General features: G+C 39.5%; 4 protein-coding genes across 4 annotated transcripts; 2 read left to right on the top strand and 2 right to left on the bottom strand.

Annotated features, from left to right (window-relative positions):
• The first annotated feature begins 133 nt into the window (after positions 1–133).
• rrp7a (ribosomal RNA processing 7 homolog A) lies at positions 134–2,346 on the top strand. Its single transcript, XM_037791126.1, has 7 exons — positions 134–247; positions 429–571; positions 1,149–1,274; positions 1,397–1,520; positions 1,657–1,754; positions 1,840–2,047; positions 2,166–2,346. The coding sequence occupies exons 1-7, from the start codon at positions 184–186 to the stop codon at positions 2,249–2,251; spliced, it is 849 nt and encodes a 282-aa protein (XP_037647054.1). The 5' UTR covers positions 134–183; the 3' UTR covers positions 2,252–2,346.
• A 796-nt stretch (positions 2,347–3,142) lies between these two features.
• LOC119501682 (zona pellucida sperm-binding protein 4-like) lies at positions 3,143–6,774 on the bottom strand. The gene is made up of 12 exons (XM_037792227.1): positions 6,462–6,774; positions 6,160–6,284; positions 5,361–5,484; positions 5,006–5,140; positions 4,716–4,888; positions 4,443–4,522; positions 4,208–4,341; positions 3,955–4,138; positions 3,732–3,876; positions 3,592–3,655; positions 3,377–3,511; positions 3,143–3,307 (listed from the first exon to the last, which is right to left on the bottom strand). Exons 1-12 carry the CDS (start codon positions 6,643–6,645, stop codon positions 3,156–3,158), a joined length of 1,635 nt encoding a protein of 544 aa, XP_037648155.1. The 5' UTR covers positions 6,646–6,774; the 3' UTR covers positions 3,143–3,155.
• Positions 6,775–9,108: 2,334 nt separating this feature from the next.
• Positions 9,109–15,515, top strand: wbp2nl (WBP2 N-terminal like). Its single transcript, XM_037792229.1, has 8 exons — positions 9,109–9,167; positions 10,379–10,487; positions 11,099–11,237; positions 11,421–11,513; positions 12,727–12,924; positions 13,373–13,486; positions 14,016–14,092; positions 14,178–15,515. Exons 1-8 carry the CDS (start codon positions 9,109–9,111, stop codon positions 14,232–14,234), a joined length of 846 nt encoding a protein of 281 aa, XP_037648157.1. The 3' UTR covers positions 14,235–15,515.
• A 758-nt stretch (positions 15,516–16,273) lies between these two features.
• LOC119501644 (heme-binding protein 1-like) lies at positions 16,274–27,014 on the bottom strand. The gene is made up of 4 exons (XM_037792130.1): positions 26,584–27,014; positions 21,231–21,369; positions 19,541–19,721; positions 16,274–18,015 (listed from the first exon to the last, which is right to left on the bottom strand). The coding sequence occupies exons 1-4, from the start codon at positions 26,659–26,661 to the stop codon at positions 17,838–17,840; spliced, it is 576 nt and encodes a 191-aa protein (XP_037648058.1). The 5' UTR covers positions 26,662–27,014; the 3' UTR covers positions 16,274–17,837.
• Positions 27,015–27,135: the final 121 nt, after the last annotated feature.

The raw sequence follows: 27,135 nt of genomic DNA on the forward strand, positions 1-27,135 counted from the left end.
AACTAAAACTAAAACCAATGACGGAATTTTTTTAATAAATACAAACATAACTCAAATTATATTACTTTTTAAACAATAAGATATATATATAATTTGAGTTATGTTTGTATTTATTAAAAAATATATAATAATAATTCCGTCATTGGTTTTAGTTGTACTTCCGGTGTGAGGGGTCACACCGAAATGGCGCCGTCCAAGAAGAAACATGCCATCAGCCAGGCTTGTGTTATTCCTGGAGGATTTACAGGTATTAAATGACTAAATGAAGAATATTAAGTTATCTTTTCTCTAGCATACTGATTTATCCTCTGACGGAAGTTTAACTCGGTGGTTTTAGCCGGTTTGAGTGGTTATTGTAAGTTCCTGTGCTGAGTGATGTGTTGGCTTTATTTAACTTCATGTATTTGTCTCTGTGTGTTTCTTCGCAGTGTTGTCTTTACGGTTTAGTTCGGACAGCGTCGCACAGCACAAGCTGTACGTGAAAGAGCACAAAGTGCGAGCAGAGAAGAGTTCCCGCAGACCGATGGACAGGACTCTGTTTGTGCTCAACATCCCCCCATACTGCCCACAGGTACAGTCCATGAAGCTACCTGTCTGCTCGAGGGGATGTGTTGTATTCATCTTTTTAAATCTTATTATTCCAGTTTAATTGGATAGGAATGAGGATTCTGCCTTTACCTAGACAAAGACCATAATTCATTTCATTTCAAAATTTATTTCGAACATGTAGAATACAAAAAAAATAAAGAAAGAAAGAAAGAAAAAGAATGATCATACCAACAAGTGGACAGTCAGAAACAAGTAGTATTTACATACAATGAAAGAATAAGAAAAATAAATTGTCAACACATGATGGCTTGATTTACATATTCGAAAAGGAGTGAGAGAAGAAGTATAAACTGATTTAATCCCACCCCTTCTCCATAAGTTAATTATTAACCAGCTTACTTATTGAGCCATACATATACACTAATTTGATTTTCCTAAATTTGTCTAACTATAATTATTATTATTTATAATTATTCTAACTATAATATATATATTTTATATAATATAAATAATAATTAATTTTATTTAAATTAATTTTATTATCCTAGAAATGCAGACTAACGCTCATTCCTGCCCTGCTGTGCTGTGTATGTTCCCAGGATGTTGTCAAAGAGCTGTTCTCTCAGTTTGGCTCTGTGGAGTCGGTGGAGCTGAGGGACCACCCGGGCTCCACTCGGGAGTCTGGACCTAAGCTGTCCAGGTTCTTTAAACCAGTTGAAAAACAGGTTGGTCCGCACTGCTGCTGAAGAGCTCTCTCTCTGCTGTAACACCATGAGCAAACATTCACTGTACACTGTGTTATGTTCGGTATATTTCAGGTCAATATTTCTCTGTCTGTCCCTTCCAGGGTTTCAAAGTCGGCTACGTTGTGTTCCAAAGCTCCTCCAGTTTAACAGCAGCTAAATCACACCCACATGATGTTCCTCTGGTGGTCTGCACAGAGCAGCGTCCAGTGAGGACAGGAACACAGAGTGAGTTGACGCTACACTGATGGATTCATTTTTAATCATGCAAGGTTTAATAGTGTGAGCCAGGTCCTTGTTGATCAAACATATTCATCAGTCTTTTGACACATTTCATGTTATTTGTTGCTCTTTCTAACACCAGAATGGATTCAACAGTACACCGAGTCTTTCATTCTTCCGGACAAACTGCAACAAATAGTCGACTCCTTCATGGAAGGCTACGACAAGCGGAAAGAGGAGGTGAGACTTCTGCTGCTCTTCCTCCAGCGTCACACGCCCATCTAGTCAATGTGACTTCAACGTGATGTTTTTTCTTGTGTCACAGGAAGCGGACAGGCAGAGGAAGGAGGCCGAGCAGCAGCAAGAGGATGAAGAGGGCTGGGTGAAGGTCACGAGAGGACCCAAGGGCATCAAGGCCCGCCCCCACAGCGAGGCAGCCAACAAGAGGACTCTACAGAAAGAGATGAGGAAGAAGAAGAGGAAGGAGCTCATGAACTTCTACACCTGGCAGCAGAGAAACACACAGAAAGAACGTAAGTTAATTCTCTTCTTCATCTTCAGGCTAGGATTTGTCCTTGATGTAGGGTCAAGGAGACAGAGAAGCCATCAAGCTTTTGTTATGGCTAACTCTATCCTGTTTCTTTTTTTCAGATATTGCTGAACTGAGGAAAAAGTTTGAGGAGGATAAACAGAAAATATCTCTGCTGAGGGCACAGAGAAAGTTCAGACCTTACTGAGGCAACTTTCCTTTCCTCATTTCACTGCTTTTGTTTGTTTTAGCTACGATATAACCCTGAACATTTTTGTGTCAATAAACTATTATTCTAACTCACTTATTTTCATCATTATTGAATTACCAGCACCTCACAACCAAGGTTATTATAGTAAACTAAAACTAAATAAAAACTCTCTCTCTCTCTATATCTATAGATATATCTATCTATAGATATAGATATAGATCTATATCTATAGATATATATATAGCAAATTAATTTCAGTTTTAGTTTTTTTAAGTATAATATATTACTAAAGGAAAAAGACCGCATGAATTTCCGTCAACTCTCGTGACATTGAACCACAGAAATTTAACAGACTTTACATTCCAGGTGATGGCGCTTCACATCGGACAATAAAGTAGCGCTAACATTAGACATGGCCATTCCTGCACAGTTCTCCTACTATGTATTTTGTATGTTTATGTAGCTACATACTTCTGAGACATAGCTGGCCCTAACAAAAACAAACTAAAACTCTCTGGAAAACTAAAACTACCAAACACACTCTGAAAACTAACTAAAACTAAACAAAAGCTAGCAAATGCACCCTGGAAACTAACTAAAACTAGTAAACACACTCTGAAAACTAACTAAAACAAAATGAAATCAAAGAGTCTCAAATAAAATAAAAACGAATTAAATTCAAAACATGCAGGACCAAGTACCAGAGCCAAGTTTCATAAAATGAGAGTTCAAGTATCATTAAAAAAAAAACTAGCTTTTGGAACCATTTGAACCAATGTGTTTTGGCCTTGATTTTACAAAAACAAATTAAACTAGCCATAATGAATGACTACAGCTTTTGATTATGATCAATCAAAATCAATTACAAAGTACAAATGCACACCGCAAGCGATGAAATGCTTTATTGAGATCGTTCACTGTCAACTTGTGCCTCGCAGACCGGCTGTGTTTCTGGCTTCTGCTTCTTTCTGATGTTTGACCACGCAGCGAACATCAGGACCAATAGCAGGGCGGCACCAACGCCAGAGAGAACATACACTGTCACCTGAAACACTGAGGAACAGAAAAAATATTTATTTCAAGCATTACCATTGGTTCATCACATGCCGACTATAGTCTTACTTGTCTTCTGTTTCACACATGGATTGTCCTCCAGTTGAGTGCCGTTCTGTCCCAGCAGCAGCGGCCCTAGAGAGACCAGCTGGACCTGGTCGGACTCAGACATCGCCTCTCTTCTCTGTCTCTCGCCCTCGGACGCTGTGGGAGGAGAGGCACCATGGGTTTATCACATATACACAGCACATACAGGAGAAAAAAACATACTGTAATATACTCACAAATGATGGCACAACGCTGCGCACAGTCATCTGTGCAGATTTCCACCCAACAGTAGAAGTACATCTAAGGGAGAGAGTACACGTTTGCAGAGATGCACAGTTTTATTTTATTATAATATGTGGATGTGATATAACCTTACTTCCTCCACACTTGGATGGCCTGTGTGAGGGTCCAAGAAGGCAAAGGTCTTGACATCAAACCTCCTGACTTGGGAGTGGGAGGTGGTCTTCCCCTGGTTGTTCACAGGTAATGAGCTTCTCATGTTGTCCAAAGGGTTTGGACATCTATCCAGGAGGAGAAACAATTGTCAGCTGTTTGGCACCCTACGCACATAATGCTGCTGAAATCGCCTCCGCCCTTACCCGTCATAGAGAAGCGTCCACACAGAGTGTCTAGACGCAGGGTAGGCAAAGCAATCCCGAACACGTAGGGAGAGCGTGGGGTCTGGGGACGGCTGAGAGATGGAAATCTCCACATATGCAGCTTTGCGCAGGGGGATGGTTAGAGGAAGCTGGTCCTCAGGAAAGAAGGATGTGAAGGATGCGTCTAGAGGAATCACAAACGCAGTCTGTAAGGTTTAGTTCTAAGGACTTGAGACAATGCAATTTTTATTACCTTTGGCTATTCTCATCTGCACTCTGATGGTTCCCAGTCCAACCACGGGCGGCGGGTTGGTCACTGCGTACAAGGACCGCAAGTCTGCCGCACGCTTTAAATGTGATGCGTCGTATTCACACTGGACCTGGAGACTAAACCCCCCACCCCCCCCAATACTAATCAGTACATATGTCAACGCCAGTCTAGTTTTCTAATCACTGTCAGAGCCATCAGCTTTACAGTAAAAACTCACCTGAATGGAGAATGTTTGGTTATACTTTGAGTCTGCAGCTCCTCCACTTCCACCTCATAGATCCTCACATCTCCATCTACCTAAAAGTCAGGCAGAGAGGAACAGAGGAACAACATTTCAGTGAGACAAATCGGCACTCTTTACCAGGGATTCTCAAACTTTTTGGGACCAGGGATATGCTTGTTTTATTTGTGCAAATTGTCCCAATCTGTAGTATACTCTTTTGTCCAAATAATAATACGTTAGAATCAAACTCTTGACAAGTAGCATCACCTTCATCTTTGCACCACAGTCCATGACTCCGATCTTGAAGATGGCCGTGTCTGGGGTGGTGACCACAGGGGAACACTGTGGCTGATCCTTGACTATGAGGCTGCTGGGATCGATTGGTTGGTCTGTGTCCGTGGCCATTACTGAGAACACAAAGTGTCCATCCAGAGAGCAGGCTGGAGGAACACACAGGAACATGTTTTATATGTTCTCATTAGGAGGAAATGCCAGAGATGAATAATTTGCTTCCATGTAAACAGTACTTTACATGCCATGACGAATGACAATCTTACCATTGAGTCTGTAGTAGCAGTTTAAATCGGGAGCGTCGTAGCAGCAGCCCAGTTTGTGGCAGGCATCACTAGAAATGCTTTGGTGGCCACAGTCCACTCGCAGAGCTCGTTCTGTGTCACAGGTTCCAGGTAACACTGTAGAAGAGCTGTGTTGTTAGTGTCCTAAGTAACAGGTAATATCACCCTTGTGTGTAAAGAAATTATTCTGAACTCTCGACCACCAGGGTCCAAAGAAAAATGTGCCACTTTAAGTTTCGATTGATGGAAGGTGATGGAAAAAGGAGAGCCCACTTCAGGTATTGAAGACATAACGTGTCAATGAGCTTCCTCGCCCACATCGGCTGTCTCCACTCACGTGTTGGGATAAGTTGAGTCCTGCCGCTGCGTCTCTTTATCAGAGGACAGCTGATATTTACCCCGAACCATCGATGATCCTTTCCCGTCAGCTGTACCTGCAGAGGGATGACCACTTTGCTGCTCTGAGGATCAAAAGGTCAGCACAATTATGTGGATGTTAAGAAGTCACACACACCATTTTACATTCACATGCGCACACAAACACAGTGCAGTGAAGACTTCTCATTGTACACTAAATAGGTACATTTCCATTTTGAGTTTGGGAGCTGAAAACTTCCAGGTAGACACATTTCCATTCCTATAAATGCTTCACTATTTGTAGCAATCTATAGTGTTGTATTTACAGATATTGTGGGGAAGGTGTTGCAATTTAGTCACCTTGCTTTTTAAAATAAGACGAACACAATGGGGGGGACAAAGGAGGACGGTCTGCAAGACAGATAATAATGTCCACATTGCACTTTCATAGACTAAGCTACTGGAGTTACCCTGCACTATACTCATTTTTAACAGTCTCTTCTGCACTATATTCATTTTTTTAATAGTCCTGTATCACAACTGTTACCCTGCACTATATTCAGTTTTAACAGATTTCTTCATCTCCTTGTATTTTTATATCTGGTATATTTTTTGTACTTTGCACTACTAACATTTTTACTGCCTTTTTACTAACATGTTTTGCACTATGGAACTGAGATGCTGGAAACTTGAATTTCCCTCGGGATCAATACAGTTACTATCTATCTATCTATCTATCTATCTATCTATCAGTAACTTTCACACAGTCCCTTATTTACCTCAATATGTGCGTAGCAACTGTCATATCTGCTGTAGAAGGAGAGGCTCTGGTTTTTCTCTCTGCCCAGTCTCACTCCACAGGACCCCTCAGATTGAAGCACTGGGATTCTGGCCCCTGTCATGTCTAAGAAAACAACAAAAGCACATGCACAATATTGGTTAATTCAATGCAAATGTTGAAAACCTATTTTGAAATTAAAAGACTGACAGTCACAAAAGCTTGCTGAAACAATCTCCAACCATGTTTGCCATCTCAGGGGTTGGAAATTTAACATTGCAACAATAAAGAACACAATCTCACCTTTAACATGGATGTTACTTTTGACCAGTGGACCAAAAACAGCTCTCATCCTCCGACCAGAGCAGGTGACTCTGGGCAGCACGAGCTGCTCGGGTGTTTTCTTTGAGAAACAGCAACAGTGCTGAGCCATGACAGCAAAAAATAAAGCAATCAAACAAAGTTTTGCACAATGATAATTCCACATCTCCTTATGATTTAGATGTTTTGGGTCTTGTACGGTTTTGGTCTCAGAAACAGCACGTCCTTTTTTGACTCGTGGAAGTGGGTCACGTGACTTGTGTTAATTAGGGTTAATTGGTTTGAAGCTTGCTGCGTCCTCTACCAGAGCACGAGGGCTTCACTTCATGTAGGTATGTATTTATTGTCATCCTTGTAATAAAAAAAAAACAGTTGAAATGATGTCACAGCTGTGCGCCCTGAGAGCTGCTTTGAAAAAGTAGGGCAGAATGAGCTGGTGATTAATAAAAAGGTCAACGTTTAAATAATACATAATCATGCTGAGCACATGCATGTATCCTCAGGGAGCCATTAAATGAAACCATTGCGTAACTCAAAGGTCTTGCCAACCTCTCCTTCTCCCTATGGCAGTGCTTGTACCCATCATCTAATTAATATTACATGGGCAATATTAAACCTTTACTCACTGCTGCATAGTGATTGGATTTGGAACCAATGCTATAATTAGCAAGTGCACAAAATTTCATCTTTATAAATGTTATTATTTCAGTTTAATTGGGAGGAATGAGGATTCTGCCTTTACCTAGACACAGACACATAATTCATTTCATTTCAAAATTTATTTCGAAGATGTAGAATACAACAAAAAAAAATAAAATAAAAAATAAAGAAAAAGAATGAGCATACAAACAAGTGGACAGTCAGAAACAAGTAGTATTTACATACAATGAAAAGCACAAAGAAAAAAATAAATGTCAACACTTGATGCCTTGATTCGAAAAGGAGTGAGAAGAAGTATAAACTTATTTATCCCACCCCTTCTCCATATGTCAATTATTAATTATTAACCAGCTTCCTTATTGAGCCATACATATACTCTAATTAAATTTTCCTAAATTTGTCTGACTATAATTATTATTATTTATAATTATTCTAACTATAATATATATATATATACATATATATATATATATATGTATATATATATGTATATATATGTATATATGTTTTGGCACATAAAACTGTATAAAGGACAACATGCCTTATATACTGTAGTTTACCTTATTACAGAGGGCAGTTACAAGAATAAGGTTACAGTTTATATCACCATATATGTATATATACCAAATATGTACCATATTTATACTACTACTAATAATAATAATAATATTGCAGCTACTACTTGTAATGATAAATCTTATGATTGCAGGTTATTTTGATGTTTAAAACACTACAGATAAATAATCATTGTGCACATAATTTGAGACCTCTAAAAATATAGCAAAAGAAAATATAAAAAAAACTTAATACTACAAAATAATCTCATCTATACCATATTTATACTACTGCTACTAATACTGCAACTACTACTTGTAATAATAAATCTTATGATTGCAGGTTATTTTGATATTTAAAACATTATAAATAAATAGTCATAATTTGAGACCTCTAAAAATATAGCAAAAGCGAAATACTACAACAAATATACTATAATACAAGTGTTATTTCACATCACTAGTTGTTACATAAGTAATGTTAGTATACAGTACAATATTTATGTATATATTTATATATATATATATATATATATATATACCTTAAAGGACCAGGATTTTTCAATTAAGATTAGGATTTTAATTGTTTAATCTCTTTCTTTTTCTTTTAAACCCTCAAAGACTTTAATTCCTTCTGTCTTTTATTTTGAGCTGATGTTACCTTCCCTCAAGGGTTCATTTATGGATTATCTGAATGAGTTATCTTAACAGAAACAGTTCCACAAAAATACTCTAATCTTTCACTTTAATTAAACATTTATTCGGTTTTTTTAAGAGGTAAAAACTTCTTAAAATTTACAAAATAAAATTACAATTTTAAGGTTATATAATGGATAAATAAATGGATAACAATATATTAAGGGTTTTAATTGGTTCTCTCATTAGTTTAAAGGTTTATAGTTTAGTATAGTTTAAAGGTAATTATATATATATATATATATATATATATATATATATATATATATATATACATATGTATATATATATACATATGTATATATATATATATATATATATATATACATATGTATATATATATACATATGTATATATGTATATATATATATATATATATATATATATATATATATATATATATATATATATATATATATATAATGACTTTCTATACAACTGTGAAGCCAGAGGACTTGGAGGAACTTTTATTGCACCAAACTAGTAGCTATTTGCTCGATCAGATGCCGAGCAGTGATCTAAATGTGCAGGTTTCAGCAGCACACAGCAGTTCATCTGTGTGCTAATGATGTTGACTGTCTCACGGTAAATCACGAGTTGTCACGTTGTGACGTAACGCCGTGACGTTTCTGGGGCATCCCCGTCGGGCGTTCATCATCATCATCATCATCCTCAGACTGTAGCAGCAGCAGAGAGAGAGCAGAAGACGTCTCCTAAACATGGCTCTGAATCGGAATCACTCGCAAAACGGCGGCGTTTTGGTAACCAACGGAGAGAGGTAATGTATATTATATCACCTCTGTGGTGTTAAATATATGAACTAACCAGCTGTCGCCTCTCTTCTCGGCTTGTTTACCTTCTTCCTCTCCAGTGCGTAGTCAACACCATGCTAACCTACAGCTAGCTGGCCTGTTAGCATCGCTAAGCTAACACATCTGTTAGCGTTGTTGACGTCAGCTATGTGTGTATATTAGAGGGAATTCAACTATTTACTGTTTTAAACCTGGCTAATATAGTATTTTATTATTAATGACCGACTTTAGAGCCTCTGCAGTAGCTTGACAAGTTGGTTTTAGCTGTTAAGCAAAGATGGCTAACTTGTTTAACGTTAGCCAACAATCACAAAAGGAAGTAGCTTTCGTGTGAATGTTGACATAACAGTTGAGTAAAGTGGGTTAGCTCCATGTTGCTAAATACAGTCGTTTCCAGCATTGCTCACATGCATTTATACTCTGCATTTATTCTTTGCATTTATACTCTGCATTTATAATCTGAATTTATAATCTGCATTTATAATCTGTATTTATACTCTGCATTTATTCTTTGCATTTATACTCTGCATTTATAATCTGAATTTATAATCTGCATTTATAATCTGTATTTATACTCTGCATTTATTCTCTGCATTTATAATCTGTATTTATACTCTGCATTTATTCTTTGCATTTATACTCTGCATTTATAATCTGAATTTATAATCTGCATTTATAATCTGTATTTATACTCTGCATTTATTCTCTGCATTTATAATCTGCATTTAAAAACTACATTCATACTCTGCATTCATACTCTGCATTTATTCTCTGTATTTATACTCTGCATTTATCATTTATACTCTGCATTTATCATTTATACTCTGCATTTATACTCTGCATTTATCATTTATACTCTGCATTTATACTCTGCATTTATCATTTATACTCTGCATTTATCATTTATACTCTGCATTTATACTCTGCATTTATTCTCTGTATTTATACTCTGCATTTATCATTTATACTCTGCATTTATACTCTGCATTTATCATTTATACTCTGCATTTATACTCTGCATTTATCATTTATACTCTGCATTTATCATTTATACTCTGCATTTATTCTCTGCATTTATACTCTGCATGTATTTTCTCCATTTATTCTCCATTTATTCTCTACATTTATACTCTGCAGATCAGATCTCGGCTGTAACATTTTCTTCTTCTTTCCCCAGTGTTTTAAGGGAATGTAAGAATGTGGAGCTGTCATTCAGCGATGCCACCGGCAAATCAGACCTGCTTAGAGGGACCAAGAAGGGCAGCATTTACCTCACACCATACAGGGTACCACCAAAATTAATTAATTAAATATAAACTGGCAAAAAAAAAAGTTCAGAAACTTGTTTGGTCGATTATTTCTCTGTTTTTACAATGCTAATTGGCATTACCTTCACAATGATGTCCAACTTGTAAGGATCATGCATTTGTGGGATGAGCAGCACAGCTGATTATGTGGGCAGCGCCCAAGAAGAAGAAAATGCTCTGCCAATGGTAAACAGTGTATTCTCATAAGGCCACCAGGAAGCCTGCAATGACTGCCCTTCACGAGCCTTATGAGAAAACACTGTTTACCACTGGCAGATTTTTCTTGGGCGCTACCCACATAATCAGCTGTGCTGCTCATCCCACAAATGCATGATCCTTATAAGTTGGACATCATTGTAAAGGTAAGTAAACAGGCTTCCCAACAATGTAAAATACAATGCCAATTAGCATTGTAAATACAGAGAAATAATCCACAAAACACAAGTTTCCGAACTTTTTTCCCCCAGTTTATATTTAACACACTATTGCTGCTGCTGTCTACTTGATTAGAAAGACTGTGTTCATATTCTCACACATCTTGTTGTTATCTCTCCACACACTCTTGTCTCTTCCCTCATTCACTGGCGTAGATGCTGTTTGTGTCCAGTAACACCAAGGATTGCTTGGGTTCAGCCATGTTCCCCTATTATCTGATGAAGGGCTGCAGCATTGAGCAGCCAGTCTTTGCAGCCAACTACATTAAAGGGACAGTGTCAGCAGAGCCTGGTGGTAGGTGGCCTTTTTGCTTTTATTCTTAACCACTTTAAGGTATGATTTGTTTCATAAATGGTCACATTCATCTTGTAAAATAGGTATTAGGTGCCTTATCTTAGTCAAGATAAAGGGACTGCACCATAAAACACAAGTGTAGCTTTCTGTATTTGTTCTAAATGTAGTGGACTCTCTCATCAGGTGGCTGGGAGGGCCAGGCCCATTTCAAGATGTCATTCACCAGTGGAGGAGCCATAGAGGTGGGACAGCATCTCTTCAAACTGGCCACAAATGGTTTGTATGCTGGTTTCCTTAAGCATTGTGTCCCACTTTTTACAATGCTAAATATTCATTGAATATTAATTAAAGGTTGCTATTGATGACATTGATAACATTCAGCCTAGGGCTGTCCCGAATACCATTTTTTGGGTTCCGAAGCTTCGGTGAGAAATATTCGAAGGTATTTGAAGCTTGGCGGCGCAGCAGACTGACATGTTCATCTGTCTGTATGTCTGCATCTCCCCCGTTTCAGTGATCGGAACAGTGCTGCTGCCGCACTACTGTACACACCCGCACCTCTACACACAACAAACAGTGATATCAGTCTGACAATAATTAATCATATTTAATGTTGGATATGAATAATGAATAATTATGTTGGATTATTCCTTATTTCATGGGTTATTTTGGGATGTATACATTATTATTACATACTAATATATCATTTAAAAAAAATTTGATTAGTGATTTGGAGATCGAATACCATGCCAACGGTCGAAGCTTCCAAGCATTCGGTCAGCCTTAATTCAGCCACTAGATGTTGCTTTCTCCCTCCCCTGTTCCATGAAATTCACTTCACAACAAGTGGTTGCCAGGCACTTACCGTTTCCACACTAACTGACAACTCGATTGCTGACGACACAGAAATACCACGTGATACCAACATTGTTATACTATGGGCTCACAGCAAGCCTTGTCAGAAGTGGGAACCAACAAAACATAACATTAAACATTAACAAAACATTCATTTTGGACCCGTCAAAATGTTTATACTGATTCATTCACAATCATAATATTTTTTTTAGGAAAAGCCATACTTTCATTCAGCACATTTCTAAAAGCTCTGTGGATGTATTTTTGTATTATTATATATTTGTCTACATAATGTAGACTACATGTTATCAATATAACCTCTTAATACGGGGTCGAAAAAAGTATTGAAATCCTTTTTATGGTAATTTTTTGTTACCAAAGTAATAATACCGCATTGTAAAAATACGACTTTCAAGGTTAAAATCTTACCATTAAAGACATATAAGCAATACATGTAATGAAGGTCTGCCCCAAAAAGAGCCTTTTAAAGTAGCTTCCATACCGTAGATATATACTGTATACTGTATATAAGATAGGCAGTACAATAGTGAGTGAATAAACACACTCATAACATTTTCTTTAGAAAATCCAGTTTATTCGTTGCGAGTGAACATTTTCTCTTCCTGTGTTTCAGCTTCTCGTGCTGCTCCCGCACAAAACGGTGCTGCCTCTTTCGGCTACCCTTCACCTGGGATGATGAACGGCTACGGCCCGGCTCCACCTGCTCCTCACGGCTATCCTTACGCACCCCCTCCCCAGCAGAACGGATTCTACCAGGGCCCTCCCCCTGCTGCTGGCAACATGGGCTACCCCCATCCAACAGCTGCTGCAGGTACAGAATTCAGTCATTTGTAATATGACAATTTGTATGTGGTCAAAGAGTTAAGTGTAGTCTTAACTTAAGATCCACAAGATTTCTTTTCTTTCACTTTTTATTTTTTTATTTTTTGTTCTTTCACTTAAATGGTCAATACCTGTAATGTAGAAAAGGCCAGTATATACTCTTAAGATCTGCACACACTTTCATAGTTTATAGTTTTTCAACTTGAGCCTGCTTGTGCATAAGAAGTGCAAACACATTTTAATATTTTGTATACACATCCTAAATGAGCCTAAGTGAAAACCCTTGAGGCATAATTAAGGCTGCCATTTGTCTCTCTCTCTCTCTCTCTCTCTTAGCGTTTAGTTCTTTTTTTTCTTTTTTGTCTTTGCTGTGTAACTAATTGCCCACATAGAGTAACCTCATTTGACCTTGAAACTCCATCTCTTCTGTGTTCCAGGAATGTACCCATCTGGTTTTGACTACATGGCCCCACCTCCCCCCTACCCTGGGCCACCCCAAAATTGGACTGCACCCCCTCAGAATTGGGCAGCAGCACCACCACCACCTCCAGGTCTATTTCTCTCTTTATTTTTCCTCTCTGTATGTCTGTGTCACTGCACCCGTCAGATCTGATCCGTCTGCCTCAAAGTGAATCACTTCGTAGCACGCCACCCAAAAAGGGGTGCTGATGTCTCATCGGCTACACATCAAAATTACAAAGCTTAAACAATCTCCCCTCTCTCGCCCCATAGTCGTTTCTAGCACCTTGTGCATTTCATTGAAAACAGTCTCACCCTGCTTCACCCCGTGAGCTTGGTACACTGCGCTGAAACGTCAGTTTGGCATATCTCTATTTTAGGAAGAGCTTGAGTAGGACGTTTGCCGCTCTGCATCCTCAGGGTAGTGCCTGTAGATTTTGTCTCAAGGATTCCTGGAGCTGTCAGTTGTTGTGCTTCACATGACTAATACTGTGCTGCTCCTCGCATCAGTTCTTCCTCACAGTGTTTGGAGCTTTAGCGTCTGCTCCCAAATATGTCCTGCATTCATCACTGTCCGTCTTTAGCTCTCCCTGTCTTTGTCACATCTCGTTTTCTGCACAGGTAACTCCAAGGCGGCTGAAGCAGCTGGCAGCGCGTATTACAATCCCAGCAATCCACACAATGTCTACATGCCCATGGTAAGCTGCTTTGCTTGTCTTCCTCGCAGCTAAAGTTGCGTGGAAGTGACAATCTTTAATGACGCTTCTCTTTATTCTCGCGTAGGAGCGGCCTCCACCATATGCACCTTATCCAAACTCTCCTGAGAAGAAAAGTAACTGAAGCTCAGGCACCATCACTTCGATGACACTCCTCTCTCCTTCCTCTGTATCTTAAAATAAATTCTAAAGCAAGGAGTCATGTTGATGGATACCTACTCGATTTGTAGAATACAGAAAAGAAAATGCAAGTAATAAGAGGGTTCAAAGATGTCAGTGATAATTCACCAACAAATTAATTGGTGATATTTTGGATACCTTTCAAAGCAATCACGTCTTTTAAATACTGTTTTCCGTTTTCATTTAAAATCATTGACGGCTTGTAACTCTAGCTAGACTCATTATTAACATTCTCAGTGATGGGATTTATTTCTGTCGAATTATCTAGCACGTAGGTGAGGACACCTAAACTGTCCTGAGCTGAAAGGAGGAGGCAGTATGGGGGAATGTATTTTTTAAGATGGATTTATTACCAAAACATTTTGTAGCAATTTCTTGATTGCAGTTCCTGTAGTTATTAACAATAGAAAGTCTTTTTGCAGCATCATTAAAGGTACCGCATGTGTTTCCTATACAGTTTTGCATTGAGTAGTAGTCCATATACAAACCTGAAGTGTTTAGTGATACAGTATCTGACTGATTCTCATACTCTGAGTAGTGAGTTAAAGTTTCCCTAACACATGACCAACGTGATCTACATCAGTTACATTACAGTCCCAAGTAATTCCATTCATTGTATGACCCAAATCTCACAGTCTCCATCATAATTTAATATATGTATTAGAGGTTTTTGTTATGAAAAGGAGCAGTGCATTGTTTGAAAAAAAAAAAAGGGGTATCAGATAGATTTCTAACATAACAAGACTACAGTATGGATGTGCAATAATTCAACCTCTCATAACAAGGTTAAAGGTGATGAGCTGGGGTGACCTGAATGAGCCCCGAGCTCTGGTCCTAGCTTCTATTGTATTCATGTATGCAAAGCCAAGCTGAAACCAGAACTCTACTTTGTGTAATCACGCCAGTGTGGGGTTACAAGGCCACAGTGTTACATTAAGGGCCGTCAGTGTTGAAACTTCTGAATGCAAACCATTTATTCCTGATTTAAAGTGGGGTGAGGCGCCAACAGGCCGTGTAATCACACCCCTCTCATTGTGCATCAGTTAACACCAGTTTGAAGGACTATGTGCACACTTGAAGTGAATAGAGGATTTTTTGGGGTTTGGGTTTTAGTTTGCTTGAATTAATCAAATGTCTGTATATTAATATCTCTTTTGCAGTTCTTATTCCTTTTTGCTGAATTTTGTCTGTCAATTAAAATCTAATAAATAAGTCATTTATTGAATTTTGGAATTTGATATTTTTCATTTATCTGATATTAATTTTTAAACACCAAATGTCTTGTCACTGAAAATGTGTATCTATCTATCTTGACGAGGAAAAACTGGCATGGCCATTTTCAAAGGGGTCCGTAGACCTCTGACCTCAAGATATGTGAATGAAAATGGGTTCTATGGGTACCCACGAGTCTCCCCTTTACAGACATGCCCACTTTATGATAATCGCATGCAGTTTGAGGCAAGTCATAGTCAAGTCAGCATACTGACACACTGACAGCTGTTGTTGCCTGTTGGGCTTGAGTTTGCCATGTTAATGTGAGCATATTTTTTATGCTAAATGCAGTACCTGTGAGGGTTTCTGGACAATATCTCATTGTTTTGTTAATTGATTTCCAATAATGTATATATACATACATTTGCATAAAGCAGCATATTTGCCCACTCCCATGTTGATAAGAGTATGAAATACTTGACAAATCTCCCTTTAAGATACAATTTGAATAGATAAAAATGTGTGATTAATCGTGATTCATCATGGACAATCATGTGATTAATCGTGATTAAATATTTTAATCGATTGGCAGCCCTAATTGTTAGCAGAAACCTGTATCTGTTCAGGGATGAAATTATTTTTAAACTGTTCAAGTAGTCTGTGAGTAACGGAAGGTTATTTGGTGTTGATACAAAAGTGTCTCAACCCACCCCGCTCTCCCCTATTGTCCCTGACAGCGTTTCACAAAATAAAGAAATAAGACAACTGGAATTCCTCTTCCTGAATAACATATTTATTATGTTATGAAACACTATCAAACCTGAACATTATATTCACTCGTCACGGAAAATCACACAGCACAGATGCATCGCATAACACCGTTTCAAGAGTCTGAATAAATAAAGATGGCATTGTCATGCACTAAAACACAAAATATTCACGACACACAAATGCTTCCTGGATCGACATAATATAATCACAGAGTTTATAACAACACCTATAGCTAGCTAGCTCAGCTGTCCACCCATTAATTCATAAAGACTAGTTCTACTTTATGGCTCAACTCCTGTTTCTGTCCAGTTCCTTACTCAGGAAAAGGAAGTGTGCTTTTCACTACCATGTATCTAATGTTAATTCTATACATTTCTCTGTAGCCGTCACTAAACTGTAAACTAGATTAAAAAGATGTGCAAAGCCCTACTGTGTATTCTTTAGGGAGATGAGAGCTCCACAGGGACTTTATCGACCCTTTAGGACAACCATGTAATTCTAAAAGGAATGAACAAAATCAATTCAGTTGTATTTAAATACAGATTATATTAGATTATTCACTGAGTTACTTTGATCATTTCTGTTTCTCACCTGTAAACCAGAGTCCCAGTTTATCTAAAGGTAGTTTTCCCTCAGCGTAGAGAACAGAACTGATGTAAATATTTATGATTCAAATTCTGTATGAGACGTATTACGCGGGACTCCTTAACACTACATTTGTCTAGAAGTCTTTAAAGGAACAGTGTGTAACATTTCAGGGGATCTATTAGCAGAAATGGAATATAATATTCATAACTATGTTTTCATTAGTGTATAATCACCTGAAACTAAGAATCGTGTATTCGTTAGCTTAGAATGAGCCCTTCATATCTACATAGGGAGCTTCATGGAGTCCGTCGTGTTTCTACAATAGCCAAGAACGGACAAACCGAACACTGGCACTCCTGACGCGATTTTACGTTACCTGAAGGCTACCGTAGTTCTCTGACACGTTTACGAATCTGTGGTAACGTGAACCACAGAGTGCAAAACCGTGGTTGACCGAAAAAAAACGAATGGCGTTACCACTGTTTTGCACTCAGTGGCTCACGTTGCTGCAGTCTTGGAGAGGGAGGAGTGAGTGGAGGAGTATTCAGTTGGTTGCAATCTGCAACCACACCACTAGATGCCGCCAAATCCTACACACGGTCCCTTTAACCACTCTGATTACGCGTTATTTCGGAGCAACAAGGGGTGAGTTTAAACTAGAAACAAAAATCAAGAAACTGTGGGAAAGATGTGAGAAAATGCTTGTGCACTGATGTCAAATTCTAAATGGTCCCAGTGCTTGAACACCTAACTTCAGTGTAGCTACTGTACGTGTGACAAGCAGAAGATCAGATGGGTAAAGGCAACATGGGTAATCTCTATCTGTCCATTTGGGCTGAAAGGTCTATCAAGTCACCATGTTGCTCGTACCAATCAAATACTGTTAGAGCTACAGGGGTTGTCGGCAGTGAAAGGGTAATTAAGGTTGAATAAAGGATTCAGCATGAGTTTTGACGCCGATCTGATCCGATGGCTCCTACGGCTCTTCCTGTAGAAACCACACCTCGTTGCGGCGTCCGTAAGGCTTGAGCGGCGGGTCATAGCTACAGCAGAAGTACTGCTTGCGCTGAAAGGGAGCCGTCTCACCCAGGGTGCGTGTCAAACGCAAGGCCTCTGCTCGGTACTCGGTCTCAGCTGCGAAGCCTCCAAACTGCCTGCGAACAAAAAGAAAGACAATTTATAATTAGGTGGATAATTAGAGGGTTAGATGCAGACTTTTTACTCGATGTGCTGTCTCATTGGGGTGGAACAGGGACCCAAAAGGCACACATGTACGGAAGTCCTATATGGACATGATTCAAAAAAAAATATTTAATAGCGTTATCTCAAGATCACGAGTTATTATGTTTTAACTTGAGAAAACAAACTTTGTTATCTCGAGATAACAAAATTTGTTTATAATAATAATTAACTCGTGAACTAATTTCTTTAGCGCATTAACGCAATCAATCTTTCGGAGGTTGTAGCGGGCTCAGTTTTAAAACTAGAGTGAAGACACTGGTATCACATGAAACTAGAAAACCTATCCAATAGTATTGTCATACTAGCTTGTCGCAAAGGAGGGTAAATAATGCTCCAAACGTACGCAAAATTTTGACGAAGAAAAACTGGCATAGCCATTTTCATAGGGGTCCCTTGACCTCGGACCTCAAGATATGTGAATGAAAATGGGTTCTACGGGTACCCACGAGTCTCCCCTTTACAGACATGCCCACTTTATGATAATCACATGCAGTTTGGGGCAAGTCATAGTCAAGTCAGCACACTGACACACTGACAGCTGTTGTTGCCTGTTGGGCTGCAGTTTGCCATGTTATGATTTCAGCATATTTTTTAAGCTAAATGCAGTACTTGTTAGGGTTTCTGGACAATATACAAACATTTGCATAAAGCAAGCATATTTGCCCACCCCATGGTGAGAAGAGTATTAAATACTTGACAAATCTCCCTTTAAGGTACATTTTGAACAGACAAAGAATGTGCGATTAATTTGTCATTCATCGTGATTAACTTTGGATAATCATGCGATTAATTGCGATTAAATGTTTTATTCGATTGATAGCCCTAATTATAAGTAATAAAAGAAAACACCTTTTGTTTTCCTGTGATAACTGCATTAAAGAAAATGTTTAAATCATGTCTGTTTAGGGCTTCCGTACACATTCACACTGAGGTGAATGAATGTATTAACTAAGGCCTCCAAAAATGAAATAGCTACTAGTGCATTTGGGTCCAAAATTTGGACAAAATAATGACAGTTGGAAACTCATGGAAAGACTTGACACGTAAGGGATAATGTACAGCGAGCCGGTGTTTGCTGTGAAATAAACCCCGACAGGACAAAGCGGAGGGGCTTGCATCAACCTGTTGGGGGTTATTTCACAACAATGACCCTCTAGCTGTACATTATCCCGCTTATTACACGGCTACTTACTTAAAAAATCAATAATTTTATACAAAAACGGTCTGCCACAGTCCAACATCAGAACTGCGCCCATAGCAATGGTCTGTTATACATAGCAACGGTCTGCTATAAAGAAATAACAGACTATAGAAGGCCGTGATTGGCCAATCAGAATCGAGTATTCAACAAAGCCGTGTAATAAGATAAGGGAGATATCTTTTTCCTTGTGTAGACACATCGAATTCTTTAAATGCAACACTTTAAATGACACCTACAGAGCGTAGACAGTCATGCCGGGCCGCTCCTCAATCTTGATGGCACTGTCGGTGGGAGTTGGGGGTTCTTGCTGGTAGCTGGTGGGTACGCGGATGGCGACCACCAAACGGCGAGACAGAACGCCGTCATTCCGCGGGTACACTGTGACGATGATGGGAGCTGCTGTACCCATGGCCTCCTCTTAGAGGATGAAGTGTGAGACAGAGAGTGAGTTTAAAAAAGGGAGGCACTATCCTCCCTAAAGCAAACTACCCAAACCTAAAGGTCAGGAATTTGCACCTCTATGAATAGCAAACAAATGATGATTCTGCACTGGGGCCTAGTTTTCAGACTGCACTATTAGTTGGCTGAGGTTATATTTGTCTGTTGACCTAAAGCGTGAAAACATGACCTCAAAAGATATTTGTGTCTGAGTATTATTCAAATTTATACTCGAGTAAAGCAAAGCCATTTCAAGTGAGCCAGTTTATACTGTAGCTATAGTTTGTTTATTCAAAATGAGGATGGAGACATATGTTGGTCCCATCTTTGATGCTTCAGGCCATCCTTAGAGTGGCTCTCCATAACTCCATGAACAAAATTAGAAAGCTGGAGATTGGAATATTTTTTATCCTTTTATAAACTGCAGGGTTGACCACTCGCTCAATAAAGAGTCATGATTAATCATTAGGGCTGTCAAAGTTAACGATAATAACGTGTTAACGCAAATTCGTTTTAACGCCACTAATTTCTTTAACGCATTAACACAATTTCTAGGTTATAGCGGGCTCAAGCTAGAGTGAAGATACTGGTATCATATGAAACTAACCCAAGGAATCCATTGGCACCAACAATGTCATACTAGCTTGTCGGGAAGGAGGGTAAATAACGCTCCAAACTTATTCTAAATTTTGGCGAGGAAAAACTAGCATGGCCATTTTCAGAGGGGTCCCTTGACCTCTGACCTCAAGATATGTGAATGAAAATGGGTTCTATGGGTACCCACGAGTCTCCCCTTTACAGACATGCCCACTTTATGATAATCAAATACAGTTTGGTGCAAGTCATAGTCAAGTCAGCACACTGACACACTGACAGCTGTTGTTGCCTGTTGGGCTGCAGTTTGCCATGTTATGATTTGAGCATATTTTTTATGCTAAATGCAGTACCTGTGAGGGTTTCTGGACAATATTTGTCATTGTTTTGTGCTGTTAATTGATTTCCAATAATGAATATATACATACATTTGCATAAAGCAAGCATATTGGTCCACTCCCATGTTGATGAGACTATTAAATACTTGACAAATCTCCCTTTAAGGTACATTGGAACGATACAAAATTTGAGATTAATTTGTGATTAATCGTGAACTATGGACAATCATGCGATTAATCACATTTAAATATTTTAAATGATTGACAGCCCTAGTAATCATCTAAAAAAAAATGATCCCAAGATTAATGAAAAACTTTGTGTTTTAATGACGTATCTTAAATTATTAGTCCAGTGTGTTTCTTCTTTGTGGCCTTCATCAGATTATGAAAATCTTTCTAATGCAATACTTAAATCAGCACTCTTGCTTCGTATCTGTCTTATGTATGTGTCTTATTAGCTTAAAAGAGGAACAGGAAAGATAACAGAAGCTGTTCATGAGGTCCTATACTGTTAGTGAACGTATCTTAGCACAGTTTTATTCTCTGATTGGCTTACCTTGTTCATTGCTCCCTCCGATGTACATGAGCAGCTTCCTCACCAGCTCCCCTGTCACTTGGTCAAAGGATCGTCCCTCAGACGAGACAACAGCGTATTTGGAACCATCGTACCGCCGCACCTCAAAGCTAACTCCATCCTGGGGAAGAAAATCAGTGGGTGGTTTCAGGCCAGCTACACATTGTGGCATGCACAAATGCAGAAATTACTTTTATGCACATACACCCCCACAGACAAACACAGTTGTTCCCTTCCTGGGGATGGGTGTATGGGAGAAGCTGAAATATGATTCACCTCTGACACACCGATGTTGACAATCTGCTCCTGAGGACGAAAGCCTTGTATCGAACCGGCGTGGGGGGGTTTAACACTTGAAGGATTCAGTGTGTGTGTTTGTGTGCGTGACTGCACACACGTGGGTGTGTGAAACCCAACGTGGGCAGCCAAATAATGAGATGCAGATGAAATGGAATTTACACTGATTTGATTTAGTTTCTTCTTCTGCTCTGCAGGGTTCAGTCAGCCTGCAGAGAATAATGGGCAAGAGATGTCTTACATAACACACAACTCTCCCCCACCCCCAGACACACAGCGTCAACAGATGCAACAGTTTTTGCATTAAATATGATTAAGTGGGGCAAATGTGGAGCACGGTCACTCAAACTATGCTGCTCAGCTGAGCAATAACTTTAATAGGTTTTGAACGAATCTGGCCACTGTAGAGACCGAGATGCAGGTTTCAAATACAGCTCCTCGTTCCACTAATGTGATTACACTGTGTGTATAGCTCCGTGTTTATTTGTATGCTGTTTCTGAGCACTGGAATTTAATGTCATTGCGATTCGTTCTCCTCCAGTGTTTACCGTCTGTCTATAAGAAGCTGCTGTAAAATATACAGTTCATTATTTTGCAGATGATGCGTTTCTTTTTAAATGAAACCGGCAGCAAAACAAACAAATGGAAATGCACTCCAGGCATCATTTCCAGTGCAGATGCTCATTCCTACGTGGGCTTCTCTTCCCCTGAGGGAAATCTCAAAATGTCATTTTATAATCACAGGGTATTTAAATGTTTTCAAATTTCTATATTTATGTTATTTTGACAAATCTAACTTCAAAACCCACCCGAGTGGTAACTCCCTACAGAGGTCCTGTAATCAGACGATGCGGCCGTACTCATTCCTCAACACATACAAGATAACACCATGTTATCATGGCGCTCTAACTTGTGACAGGTACCCAGGCTCCTGCGTGGTAATTACAAGGGTTCTGCTCTGTATGGCTTGTCAGCGGGACCACCATTAACACTGTGTACGGGTGACGTACCGACAACTTCAGTTAAGCAGTGCAATTAATTTGTCTGCTATGTGTATGTGTGGTTGTGTGTGTTTAGCTGCTGTCTTCTGCCATCTTATACAGTGATAATTACTCTGTTCCCGAGGAGAGCACACAAAAGGCATTATCAACACCGTGAGTGTTAAATTGCCATTTCATGTTCTGTTAAAATAATCTTCTGCGTTCATTAGCAAACTTCTAGGTGCCTATATGTTGCTGCTATTCTAGTGTGAATGTGTGCAGGTACGTGTGCATGCCGTGCCAACTCCTCTGTATTCTGTGTCAGTTTTAATTAAGAGTGTAGGGTGTCAGAGTCAGGCGGGCTTTGCACAGATCAGGTGGCGAGCTCTGATTTCAATACCCACTGTTTAAACGAGTCAGTCAGGTCCAGAGATTTGATGAGCCCTGAGCTTGGCCTTTTCAAAGCTGTTTAAAGGGGACGTATCATGCTCACTTTAAGGTTCATACTCGTATTTTGGGTTTCTACTAGAACATGTTTACATGCTTTAATGTTCAAAAAGCGCACTATTTTTCTCATTGTGTCTGTCTGAATATACCTGTATTCACCCTCTGTCTGAAACGCTCCGTTTTAACGCCAGTTCCTTTAAGACCCCCCTCCCATAAAAAGCCTAGTCTGCTCTGATTGGCTTGTGAGAAAAACATGGCTCACCTTTGCAAAGATAGTCCGAAAGCTGTGGACAATAATGAGCCTGTGACATAGGAAGGGGAGCCAAATCTGAATGGCACTAGAGTGACTTTGACATCATCATGCATTTTGATCAGTAATAATGAGTTATAATCCTTTTTGTCCACTTTTCAAATGTGAGTATTTATACTTTAAATAATTAAAATGCAGTTATTTGTACACATACTGTTGGCTTAAACTGTCTTTTGGGGAATTTCAGCTTCAGGCAATAGCTGATAGTATGCAGTGTCAGGCAAGATCAGCCTTCCAGTGTCTGTGCTGGCTAAATGTGTCAGTTTAGGTCATTTGATTCCCTGCCTGCCTGTCTGGGAGTCCTCTTTGTCTCAGTCTGTGTGCCTGTGTGACTCTGTCAAAGGATAGCTGCTATTCATTCAGAGATAAGCACACAAAGCCGATTTCAAAACCCATGCCAACCAACCGTGACATTACATGGCTACATGCACATTTACAGTAGTGCGCTGTGGGTCAACAGGGCACGAGAGAAGATCCTCGAAATGACTGTTAAGCATCGCCTCGGTTAGTGACTCACATCACTGAGTTTACTAGAATCTATCCAAAGTGTGCATACATTAAAGAGGACCTATTACGTTTTTTCCCTTTCCTTTAGTGTGTTATATAGTTTTTTGTGCATGTAAAAGGTCTGCAAAGTTACAAAGCCCAAAGTCCACGCCAAAGGGAGTTACTCTCCCCCACAGAAACACTGCTCATTTGCATAATACCTGCCTAGTTAGAGCGGAGCTGGGGTGGAGTCCGAAGAGTTCGGTTCACTTGACCAATCACAACAGAGTGGGCGAAAAAAGGTGTTGGTCGTGTCTAGAAGGTAACCCACGAATTGGAAATCTGATCTGAAATCTGCAAAAACTCTTGCGAGACTCGCTGCCCGACGACCTATCCTAACCATGGATGTATAAAGAGAACTGGATACAGCGGTGGAGGCGGGCTCCCGTTCATTTCTATGAGAGTTGCTATGTGGCGCGTGAAGCCAAAATGGCTCATCTAACAAGTGATAAAGTACTCGGAACTTCCAGCGATCATCCGCATCCATTGGGACCATAGATTCTTTAACTCCGCCTCCCAGCCCTTGGTCCAGCCGCGGTCTGGGGCTCATTCACATGAACGGAGGAAGGGAAATTACTCTGGATTCGGCTATTAGTGCATTTTACAATTTTTAGGACCTAATGGTTTAAATAAGGGCTATTTAAGTGTTCATAACGGAAGTTGATTTACCTCTTTCCAATGTAAGTCTATGGGAAAAGTCTTTTTGGGCCCAATGGCATCACATGACCGACACAGAAGTTGTGGTACCACCGTTTGACCACTACAAAAATCTGCTTCACAGCCCGGCGCTCTTCCTGGGGACTTGATCCTAACCTTAAATATTCGAGATAACCATAACTATTCGAGATCAATGCCTAACCATAACTATTCGAGATCAATGCCTAACCATAACTATTCGAGGTCAATGCCTAACCATAACTATTCGAGATCAATGCCTAACCTCAACCATCACACGAGTTTCCCCAACTCGCGGGTTCCCTCCTACGCAGACACGACCAGAGGTGCACAGCCGGTAAAGAGATTTTTGAACATTAAAGCATGTAAACATGTTCTAGCAGAAACCCAAAATATAAGTATGCACCTGAAAATAAGCATAATAGGTCCCCTTTAAATATAGCTGAACACAAAAATGTATACATAAACATAACAAGGCTCAGGGTGGGGTGAGGGTGGGGGTGTTGCTGACATGCAAGGGCATGCCCTTTTCCTCCTCTATGACGTCAGTTTTAGATGGCCAGTGTATCAGTGTACACACACCTATCTGAGCGTCTGATCTGCATCCTCTTCCAGGGCAGGGTCAGTTAGCTTGGTCTCTGTGGTTTCACCAACACACGCAAGCGAGCAGTATACATCTCATTGTCACACACACATCTATAATGTCATGATGGAAAAAAAAGTGACCAGTAGCACGTTAAAACCTTTCTTACTGTAGTCTGTGTGTGTTGTTGTTTTAAGGTTATACACTAAAGTCAGCATCACCATCTTTATTCCTTCCTGTGTTATTGTTCTAAGGTTATACACTGAAAGTCAGCATCACCATCTTTATTCCTTCCTGTGTTATTGTTCTAAGGTTATACACTAAAAGTCAGCATCACCATCTTTATTCCTTCCTGTGTTATTGTTTTAAGGTTATACACTGAAAGTCAGCATCACCATCTTTATTCCTTCCTGTGTTATTGTTTTAAGGTTAAACACTAAAAGTCGTCATCACTATCTTTATTCCTTCCTGTGTTATTGTTTTAAGGTTATACACTAAAGTCAGCATCACCATCTTTATTCCTTCCTGTGTTATTGTTTTAAGGTTAAACACTAAAAGTCGTCATCACCATCTTTATTCCTTCCTGTGTTATTGTTTTAAGGTTATACACTAAAGTCAGCATCACCATCTTTATTCCTTCCTGTGTTATTGTTTTAAGGTTACACACTAAAAGTCAGCATCACCATCTTTATTCCTTCCTGTGTTATTGTTTTAAGGTTACACACTAAAAGTCAGCATCACCATCTTTATTCCTTCCTGTGTTATTGTTTTAAGGTTATACACTAAAGTCAGCATCACCATCTTTATTCCTTCCTGTGTTATTGTTTTAAGGTTACACACTAAAGTCAGCATCACCATCTTTATTCCTTCCTGTGTTATTGTTTTAAGGTTATACACTAAAGTCAGCATCACCATCTTTATTCCTTCCTGTGTTATTGTTTTAAGGTTATACACTAAAGTCAGCATCACCATCTTTATTCCTTCCTGTGTTATTGTTTTAAGGTTACACACTAAAGTCAGCATCACCATCTTTATTCCTTCCTGTGTTATTGTTTTAAGGTTATACACTAAAGTCAGCATCACCATCTTTATTCCTTCCTTCCTTCCTGCCTCTTGCTGATTGGCAGAGGACCTCTGGCTGCTTTGCCCCACACTGCGGCTCAGCAGGCATCTTTATAGGTCACAAGCAATTAAGTGGCAGGCTGTCAGTCAAGGTTACAGAGGTTGTGACAACAGCAGGGAAAATACAGCAAAGTCCATGACCGTTTTAAAAACACATATGCCACAACATAGCCTAGTTATAGCACTAAGTGCAGGATGAAATATTGATGTAAACAAGGAGGAGAAACCTTGCACCTTTTGCAGGATTACAGTCTGTGCGTAATGGAGAGAAGAGGAGCGAATTTGCAGAAGATTTTCTAAAGATATCACAGTGATGATGATGACGTTGTTGTCTGACAGACAGGTGTCCGCACAGGCAGGCGCTGCTTTTCTTACCTTGGTCTCGCTGCTGAGCAGTTTATATTCCGTCTCCTCGGTGTTTCCGAAGAGCGAATTCTTGATCATGCCAAACATGTCGCTTCGGCCGGATCACCTCTCTTCCTCTCTCCGCTCCTTTTTGGTTTGTTGTGCGTCCTCCCTTTTGTCGTCCTTGTGCTTTTCTGCAGACAACTTTCTCCCTGACAGCTCCCTCTATATTTGGTCGTCCAATTCCTTTAAAAGAAAAACAAAACTAGATGTATCCAGATGCTCCAAAACGCAAATAAATGTCTCCTCCAGAGCAGAAGCGCGCCTGGTTCCAGTGCAGCAACAGAGCTCTCAACAGATGCTTTTTTCGGAGACAGAAGTTGGCGATGCTGACTCCTCGCCTAGGAATGAACAAATCAGCCTCCACTGTGACGGGTGGACTGTCTCCGCCCTCCTCCGCTCCCAGTTTTTTCCTATTACCAGCTTGACGCTCACTTATATCACCTCCTTTTTACTCATACACGTTTAAATTCACTTAAAAGCTGGCAGAATGGGGCTAATTTCCCATGCATGGCTTATAAC

Source organism: Sebastes umbrosus, chromosome 14 (genome assembly GCF_015220745.1).
Source record: "Sebastes umbrosus isolate fSebUmb1 chromosome 14, fSebUmb1.pri, whole genome shotgun sequence".
Classification (NCBI taxonomy): Eukaryota; Metazoa; Chordata; class Actinopteri; order Perciformes; family Sebastidae; genus Sebastes; species Sebastes umbrosus.

Bases quoted from the DNA above. Each gene is read 5' to 3' on its own strand.
- rrp7a (XM_037791126.1), top strand. From the start codon at position 184: ATGGCGCCGTCCAAGAAGAAACATGCCATCAGCCAGGCTTGTGTTATT. The intron at 248-428 runs GTATTAAATGAC...GTTTCTTCGCAG, and splicing joins TATTCCTGGAGGATTTACAG to TGTTGTCTTTACGGTTTAGT. The intron at 572-1,148 runs GTACAGTCCATG...GTATGTTCCCAG, and splicing joins TCCCCCCATACTGCCCACAG to GATGTTGTCAAAGAGCTGTT.
- LOC119501682 (XM_037792227.1), bottom strand. From the start codon at position 6,645: ATGTGGAATTATCATTGTGCAAAACTTTGTTTGATTGCTTTATTTTTT. The intron at 5,485-6,159 runs GTAAATAAGGGA...TTTGATCCTCAG, and splicing joins GTTGCTACGCACATATTGAG to AGCAGCAAAGTGGTCATCCC. The intron at 4,139-4,207 runs GTAATAAAAATT...TGATTCCTCTAG, and splicing joins GCAGATGAGAATAGCCAAAG to ACGCATCCTTCACATCCTTC.
- wbp2nl (XM_037792229.1), top strand. From the start codon at position 9,109: ATGGCTCTGAATCGGAATCACTCGCAAAACGGCGGCGTTTTGGTAACC. The intron at 11,514-12,726 runs GTTTGTATGCTG...CCTGTGTTTCAG, and splicing joins CTTCAAACTGGCCACAAATG to CTTCTCGTGCTGCTCCCGCA. The intron at 13,487-14,015 runs GTCTATTTCTCT...TTTTCTGCACAG, and splicing joins AGCACCACCACCACCTCCAG to GTAACTCCAAGGCGGCTGAA.
- LOC119501644 (XM_037792130.1), bottom strand. From the start codon at position 26,661: ATGTTTGGCATGATCAAGAATTCGCTCTTCGGAAACACCGAGGAGACG. The intron at 21,370-26,583 runs GTAAGAAAAGCA...TTTCTTCCCCAG, and splicing joins TGCTCAGCAGCGAGACCAAG to GATGGAGTTAGCTTTGAGGT. The intron at 19,722-21,230 runs GTAAGCCAATCA...TCATCCTCTAAG, and splicing joins CGGAGGGAGCAATGAACAAG to AGGAGGCCATGGGTACAGCA.